Consider the following 9,332-nt stretch of genomic DNA (forward strand, 5'->3'; position numbering starts at 1 on the left):
AAAAAAAAAAAAAATGAGGAGGAAAGAGGCAAATAGAAAATTTCAAAGGACAGTTACAGAAGACAAAATATTATAATGAAACATGCGAAGACCTGGAGTTAGAAAACCAAAAGAGAAGAATACACTCATCATTTCTTAAATTGAAAGAACTAAAAACAAAATTCAAGCCTCAACTTGCAACATTGAAGGATTCTGTGGGTAAAATGTTGTTATGTTGTATAATGCTAAAAGCATCCAAAGAAGATGGAATGAAAATACAGATTCACTGTACTAAAAAGAAATACAACCATTTTGACTATTTCAAGAAGTAGCATTTGATCAAGAACAAATGGTATTGAAGGAAGAAGTCCAAGCTGCACTGAAGGTATGGGTGTGAAACAAGGCTCCAGGAATAGACGGAATACAAATTGAAATCTTTCAACAAACTGATCCAGCATTGGAGGCAATCACAGGGCTAAGCCAAGTAATTTGGAAGCTAGCTACCCTGCCAACTTATTGAAAGAGATACATACTTGTGTCCATTACAAAAAAAAAATAAAAAAGGTGTCCCCAAGAATGTGGAAATTATCAAATAATATCATTAATATCACATACAAGTAAAATTTTGTTGATGATATTTCAAAAACATTTTCAACATTATTTTGACTGATAACAGCCAGAAATTCAAGCTGGATATTCAAGAAAGCGATGGTGAACTAGGAGCATTTTTGCTGATGTGACATGGATCTTGGCTGAAAGCAGGGAATACCAAAAAGATGTTTATTTATGCTATATTGACTATGTAAAGACTTTTTACTGTGTAGATCATGACAAACAATGGACAACATTGTGAAAAACAGGTATTGGAGAAAATCCATGAGGAGCCTGTATAAAAACCAAGAGGCAGTTGTCATAATAGAATTGGGGGAAGACTGAATGGTTTAAAATCAAGAAGGATGTGCAACAGGGCTGTATCCTTTCATTATACTTATTCAATCAGTATGTTGAGCAAATAATCCAAGAAGCTGATTATACGAAGAAGAATTTGGCATCAAAATCAGAGAATGACTCATTAACAATTAATTATATGCAGATGACAGAACCTTATTGGCTGAAAGGGACGAGAACTTAAAATATTTACTGATGAAGGTAGAAGCTGATAGCCTTCAGTATGAATTGCACATCAATACAAACAAAAATCCTCACAAGTCGACCAACAAATAACATCATGATAAACGAGAAAAGATTGAAGTAGTCAAAGACTTCTTTCTTTGGATCCACAATCAACATTCATTACAACAATGGCCAAGAAATCCAAGGATGTATTGTATTAGGCAAATCTGTAGCAAAATAATTCTTTGAAGTGTTCAAGAGCAAAGCTCTCAGTTTGAAGACTATCCTGAATCTGATCCAAGCTTTGGTATGTATTTCATATGCATGTGAATGCTATGGATAAGGAAATTCATAGTAGAATTGGTGCATTTGAATTATGGTGCTGGAAAAGAATATTAAAAGTACCATGAACTGCCAGCAGAACAAATGAATCTATATTGGAAGAAGTACAGCTAGAAAGTTCCTTAGACACCAGTAAGGTGAGACTTTGTCTCTTATACTTTGGATATGTTATAAGGAGGTATCAATGCCTGAAGAAGGTCATCATGCTTGGTATAGTGGAAGGTCAGCATAAAAAGAGAAACATTTCCAAGGAGATGGATTAACACAGTGGCAGCAGCAACAGGTTTAAATATAACAATTGTGAGGATTACACATTACTTGACAGGATTTCATTCTGTTGTTCATGAGGCTGCTATGTTGAGAATGGGTTTAATGGATTAATGTATGTAGCAAACTGCTTAGGACAAGACCCTGTACAGTCACTAGAGATGGACCACAGAATGGGTTGTAAGCCTTATAAGGGCAAAGAAGAGAGAAACTTAATTAGTTTCCCAATTATTTCTGAAATAATCCATTTTGTCAAAATAATCAATTCTGTAGTGACAGGTAGTAGAAATGACTCCTATCACACGTACAGGATAATGTGTGGTATTGTGTTCTAAAATCACATATTCAAGTGGAATTGAAGTTGTAATTGCTTTAGAAAAATGGATTTTGACTTTTATGATGTCTATTTTTACTTTTCTTAAGTTTTCTTCTGGATGTATACTTTTATTCAGCAAATACGTATTATACTCTTACTATTCTAGGCACTTGAGATACATTGTTGTTATAGTTAAGTACTGTTGAGTCAGTTCTGACTCATAGTGACCCTGTATAGAGTTTGTTGTTGTTAAGTGCCGTCGAGTTGGTTCTGACTCATAGCGACTCTGTATAGGATTTCCAAGGAGCCACTGGTGAGCTTGAACCATCCACCTTGCAGTTCGAACCGACTTTGCAGTCCAACATATTAACCCGCAGCACCACACCAGAACTCCAGGCTATAAGCCTTTGTGGGAGCAGAAAGCCTCCTCTTTCTTCCATGGAATGGCTTACTTATGTCAACCTTGTGGTTCAAACTGTTGGTCTTGTGGGTCACAGCACACATTGGTAGAGGTTGTATGAGGTGGAGTCGGTTCCAACTCATAGCAACCCTGTACAGGGTTTTCAAGGCTGCAAATCTTTACAGGAGCAGAAAGCCTCATCTTTCTCCCTCGGAATAGTCCACATTAGTAATCAATATAAAAATCTCTGTTTTCACTGAGCTCACACCTAATGTATCGAACTCTCATGAAGTTCTTTGATTTATGGGCAGAAATGCAATCAACTTTTATGTTAATTTGATTAAAACATTCAGTATTTAGAACTATGCTGCTTAAAATATCAGAACTTTAAATACTTAATTTCAACAGACTTAAACATTTAAGACCTGAAACTAGAAACAATAATAATAATAGCTAAATGAACTACCTAGATAATGTTGTTAAGTCAGTTCTGACTCATAGTAACCCTGTATAGGGTTTGCAAGGAGAGCCTGGTGAGTTTGAACCACTGATCTTGCAGTTCAAGTTGACCATAGAGTCCAGTGCATCATCTGACAGCACCACTACTGGATATTAGAAACATATTAATTTGGGTGAAGAGAAAAGCAACAAGATCACAAAGACAAAAGAAGATCCTCAAAGGTACACAAGAATGGCAGCCAACAGAGGTAAATATGATTACATACACAAGCCTAAAGTAGAGCAAACAGAAGGCAAAGTTATAAAAACTTATTAGCCATAACCAAACATCTAAAGGTAATAATGAGTCACTGGGCTTAGGAAATTAGTGCCACAGTCTCAGAAGAAACCTAAATCAGTTGACCTAACATAGTTTCCAAGTACAATGTTCTACATCTGACTGTGGCAAACAGTGACTGGGGTTTTAAAAGTTAGCAGTAGCCATCTATGATAGAAACATTGGTCTCTCCCTGTCCAGAGTGAAGAAAATTAGGGAATTGAAGAAACAATTAGTCCAAATGATGAATGGCTCATACAAACCACAGCCTCCACTACCCTGAGACCAGATGGGTACCAGCTACCACTACTGACTGCTCTGACTGAGATTAACAGAAGATGCTGGACAGAATAGAAGAAAAATGTAGGCTAAAATTCAAAATCATAAAAATGAATACACATACTGGTCTGACAGAAATTGGTAGATCCCTTGAGATTGTGACCCTTAGACACTATTCAAACTCAGAATCTAGCCCACACCCAGGATCACCTTGTAGCAAAACAACAAACAGACCAATAAAATGAACAATAACACTCATGAAGAGCACACTACACAGAATAATCAATCATACTAGACCAGCAGGGCACATTTACCTAAAAACAAAGCTCAGAATACAGGCAGGGCAAGAAAAAAGGAGAAATGGAAATTAAAAAAAAAAAAAGGGGGGGGAAAGAAGTGGGGAAATGCTTTTATACTGAAAAATTATAACTAATAAGGCCAAGCAAGAAAAGGCATAAAAAGTTAAGTAAAAAACTAGTTTGTTCTGTAAAATTTTACCCAAATCACAATAAAAATATAAACAAAATAAGCTAAGTATTATAATACTGATATGCATATGATAAATACATTATATGCATCTTATATAAAGCTCACAACCGTATATTTGGTTGACACAATTATACAGGTTAGAAAACAACATCAGTGACACAGTGCACATGTGACTGAGGAGACAGAATCATTATTTCAGCCTAAGAAAAGATGGCAGAGCTACAGCACACATTAGACTGAATGGGCAGAATCAGTAGTTTAGCCAAAGTCTATCTGTATCCAGACCAGGCACACAAAAAAGGATTAAAATCTTGCTCAAGGTCACACTGCAATATTACGTTAGAGATAGGCTTAACATAAAATGATTTTTAAGCATTTGCTTTATATTCTCATAGCAAGAAAAGAAACTCAAGGAATAACATATTACTTTATCATAATCAAGTAAAACAAAATAATTTTCCATATAACATATCTACGTTAAAATTATCTTATCGATGTTCATTTTGATACAAGAGCAAAACTCGATCTCTGATATCCAGTTTGTCTTATTTAACTGCCAGTGCCTTGCTCACTTCAACTGTGTACTAATTAACTTAAGAATAATTCAATCCTTTTTTTATGATTAGGATTTTCTTAGGTCTCAGAAAAATGTCATTCTCCCTGCATAATTGCCTAAAATTACATTTATAAAGAAAAAAATATATCTTTCTAATTTAAACTTACCTGGTGAATGTTCCTTTCTCTTTCTGAAAACAGACTATAGAAAGTTAGTTAAAGATTTCTAATAGATGATTTGAGGCTAACTAAGCTTTCACCTTTTATTATTGTTCTCACCTTGGTAAATAATGTGAAATCCTTGCTTGTTTTGTGAATAGTCACTGTGAAAATACAAGCTGGTTTCATGGGTTGTACTGAATATGGAAGATGGTATTTGAGGACCACTAAGCCGACCAATCACAGTACTAGTTTCTGAGGATCCACTTCTTACTTCCAAGTAATCATGTATGGTTTCTGTTGAAAAATTTACAAACTGGAGATGCACCCCTAAAAAAGAATGAACAGAATATTTCATTTACAAATAGACACACATATCAATATGCTTACATATGTTCCTATACAGGAGAGGAGCACACTCAAGGTCTGGGCCATGGGTTTGCACTGTACCCAGGACAGATAGCATTGATATGTAACAGAATATTATACTGTTGCAGAACATTTTTCTCAAGTGCCACTATCTGTTACAAGAGGAAAACTCTCATTTTATTCTCATGTTACTGTAGCAAAACTTATCAAGAAAGCGGCTTTTTTATTCTTTAATCTGAATTAAAATTGCATCAATCAATTTAAAAAAATCATTCAGTGATTTATATTATACAAAGGACCAATCAAAAGCCAAGAAATTATTGCAATTATGTATATATATGTATATATCTATACACACACACACACATATATATACATATATATATATACACATCTATATGTATATATAGATACACACACGTTTATTTATATGTGTATAAGATTGGTTTGTTGTTGTTATGCGTCGAGTCGGTTCTGACCCATAGCGACCCTATACAGGGTTTCCGAGGGTGTAAATCTTTATGGGAGTAGAAAGCCTCATCTTTCTCCCGCGGAGCGGCTGGTAGTTTCAAACCGCTGACCTTAAGGTTCACAGCCCGATTCGTAACCACTACACTACCAGAGCTCCTTTAAGCTTGGTTGGAGCTTGTCATTATATTGCTGTTAGGTGCCCTTGAGTTGATTCCAACTCACAGTAACTTTGTATAGGGTTTCCAAAGCTGTAGCATCACATTGTTGTTGCTGTTGTTAAGTGCCATTGAGTCAGTTCTGACTCATAGCAACACTGTACAGGGTTTCCAAGGAGCAGCTGGATGTTTGAAGCATCAACCTTGTGGCTAGCAGACTAGTGCACCACACTAAGACTCCATTATTACATTGTTTTTGTTGTTAAGTGCTGTCAAGTGAATTCTGACATAGTGGCCCTGTATAGGGTTTCTGAGTTGGAACCGCAAACTTTGTGGTTCAAACTGACCATGCAATAAAACTGACCTCGAGACCCAGTGTTTATCCTACAAATCTACGCCAGGACCCCATCATTAGGTCATAGGTTAGTAATTCATCGAAAGGAGATAAAGTTACTTGTTGTGTTATTAAGTGTCATGTCGTTGATTCTGACTCATAGTGACTCTGCATAGGGTTTCCAAGGAGCACTTGGTGAGCTTGAACCATCAGCCTTGTGGTTCAAACTTACTTACAGTCTAGCGCATTAACCCACAGAAATGCACCAGGACTATAAAATGCCATTTAGGGATGTTTAATTATCAATTGTGCTCTTGTAGTACTTTGCTTATTTGTTAGCAAAGATACAATGTTTTCTTGTTAGGTGCCAGTGAGTCAGTTTGAAATCATAAGAAACGCCATCTGACAAAATAGTACTGCCCCATAGAAATTTCTAAGACATAAGTTATACAGGAGACTGCCAAGTGTTTCTCCTTCAGAGTCACTGGGTGAGCTTGAATCAACAACTTTTCAGTTAACAGCAAACAACTTAACCTCTATGCCAGGAGGGCTCCTTATAAATATCATAGCTTCATCAAAGTCTAGTGATTATACTTCTATGTAGTCATCTTACAGTATAGTCTCAATATCTTTATATATTGTTCTTAAGTGCCTTCGAGTTGATTCCAACTCATAGTGACCATGTATAGGGTCTCTGAGGAGTGGTTGGTGGGTTTGAATCACCAATTTTGTGATTCACAGTCCAGTGCTATAGCACCACACCAGAAATCTATCTTTATATATCAAACAGCCAAAATACGTGATAGTGAAATATTTCTGGGATTGAAAAATTAACATTAAAGAACACTTAAAAGTATATTTGCAAAGTAAATTAGCACTTTATTTTTGTTAATTTGACAATTTTTTTATTTAAATATTAAAAAAGTATTTATTAAATAATTTATGAAGAAGTCTGACTTTTTTATTGCTACGCTCCTTATTGCTAGGAGCTCTGGTAGCATAGTGGTTATGAATCGGGCTGAGAAGCACAAGGTCAGCAGTTCGAAACTACCAGCCATTCCACGGGAGAAAGATGAGGCTTTCTGCTCCTGTAAAGATTTACAGCCTCGGAAACACTGTACAGGGTTGCTATGAGTCAGAACCGACTCCATGGCACACAGCCACCAGGCACTGTTTTAAGTCATGTATATATGTTAACTTATTTATATTATTCATGGCAATGAGGAAGCTGAGACATAGAAAATTTAAATAACCTGTTAAATTTACATAGCAATTGAAATTCTATGTTGGGCATTGTGATTACCAAACTCTTGCTCTTAATAATTATGCTGAAGTTCCCAAATAAGTTCATGTTTTGTTACTTGATGGTGAAAAATAATTCCATGGACAAATAAAATTGAGAAATACTGGAAAAATGCTTTAAAAAATAACTGTTTCAGAAAAGACTAGCTTTTGAGAGGCTAGACAACATACTTCTAAAATATGAGTCTTGAAGACATTTTTATTTTATTTTAAAAATGTCTTCTTAACCTCCTTTTCAAAAAATATCCTGTCAGTAACAATTTTATGGACTTCTGAAACAATATTGTTCTAGCTGTTGAGATGTATTCATTTTAATTTAAAAATAACTATACATTACTCTTTCAAATGCATTATACTTACTTTTGTTCTACCCAAACTAGATAAAAACAGTGGCACTATTTAAATATAATCAATCAGAAACCGTCTCTCACATTTCTATCTCTGAAGTATAGATGCATATTCTTCTGTTTACTTTTTAATGAGTTTGCTTTTAAAATCAAAGAAGTATCACTAAGGGGTATTTAAAGTTTCAATTAAGATAATGCCATCATAACATTGTTAAACTATTTCTGATCTTTTATGTTAAAAAAATTCATTTAGCTTCCTCTGAGAAACCCAGAATAAAGTATTTGGCCCTAGTAGAATGAATGATGATTCTAGGTCTGTGTCCAGACTCCATGTTGACTTCTGCTTTCTTCACTAACAACCCTCAACCTTTGGTCATACTTAAGTATATAACTTGTTGTTGTTGTTAAGTGCCTTTGAGTAGGTTTCAACTCATTTGTTGTTGTTGTTAAGTGCCTTCGAGTCGGTTCCTACCCATAGCGACCCTGTACAGGGTTTCCGAGGGTGTAAATCCTTACGGGAGTAGAAAGCCTCATCTTTCTCCCGCGGAGCGGCTGGTAGTTTTGAACCGCTGACCTTAAGGCTCGCAGCCAACTCATAGTGACCCTTTAAACCTAGGGAAGGATGCCAATAGAGCATTCCTGATAACATTCTTCTTGATGCAACACACTTATCTGAAATCTTATGTACAAGCAGTCCTCAAAAAATGTTTAGCTCAGAAGCTATTTTAACAGAAAAGTCTAAGAAATATCTTTTGTCTTGTGACCACCCTGAATATTTCTCTTAATAATGTAGTTTAGTAATTATCTCATAAAACCAATCTAAGAAATCCATATATGCTCTTTGTAAGTTAATCAATACAAAAGCCTTGTTATGTGTTAGCCTGCAGTTAATCTCCCTATTTTGTAGACTACAATCAGAAAATTATACAGTAAGTTACTGATTTTATTATATGATGTTGTTGTTATCTGTCATTGAGTCAATACCAACTCATAGCAACCCTATGCAAAGCAGAACCCTATGCAAAAAATTGGCCCACTCCTGGGCCAACCTCACAATTGCTGCCATACTTGAGCCCATTGATGCTGCCACTTTGTCAATCCATCTCACTTGGGGAGTCTTCCTCATTTTCTCTGACCTTATCAAATATGATATCCTTCTCCAGCAACTGGTCCCTCCTGACAATGTGTCTGAAGCATGAAAGACGAAGTTTGACAATCCTGGCCTACAAGGAGCACGCTGGCTGCACTTCTTCCAACACAGATTGTTGGTTCTTTTGGCAACCCATGGCACTTTCAATATTCTCTTCCAACACCATAACTCAAAAGCATCAATTCTTCTACGGTCTTCCTTATTCACTGTCCAGCTTTCGCATGCATATGAGGTTATTAAAAATACTATGGCTTAGGTCAGGCACACCTTAGTCCTCAAGCTGACATCTTTGCTATTCAACACTTTAAAAAGGTCTTATGCAGCAGATTTGCCTAATGCAATATGTTGTTTGATTTCTTGACTGCTGCTTTCATGAGTGTTTATAGTTAATCCAAGAAGAATGAAGTCCTTGACAACTTCAGTCGTTTCTCCAATGATAAGAATGTTGTTTATTGGTCCAGTGGTGAGGATTTTTGTTTTCTTTACATTGAGATGTAATCCATACTGAAGGCTGTGTTCTTTGATCTTCA

General features: G+C 35.8%; 1 protein-coding gene across 2 annotated transcripts in view; it reads right to left on the bottom strand.

The window, feature by feature from the left end:
* CSMD3 (CUB and Sushi multiple domains 3) overlaps positions 1–9,332 on the bottom strand; it is a 1,928,297-nt gene that overhangs the window by 181,703 nt on the left and 1,737,262 nt on the right. For both annotated transcript variants that reach the window (XM_006830658.1, XM_006830657.1), the window contains one exon: positions 4,795–5,004. In XM_006830658.1, coding sequence (XP_006830721.1) covers positions 4,795–5,004 — 210 coding nt within the window. The remainder of the gene's footprint in view (positions 1–4,794; positions 5,005–9,332) is intronic.

The sequence above is a fragment of the Chrysochloris asiatica genome, unplaced genomic scaffold, assembly GCF_000296735.1.
Source record: "Chrysochloris asiatica unplaced genomic scaffold, ChrAsi1.0 scaffold00001, whole genome shotgun sequence".
Lineage (NCBI taxonomy): Eukaryota > Metazoa > Chordata > Mammalia > Afrosoricida > Chrysochloridae > Chrysochloris > Chrysochloris asiatica.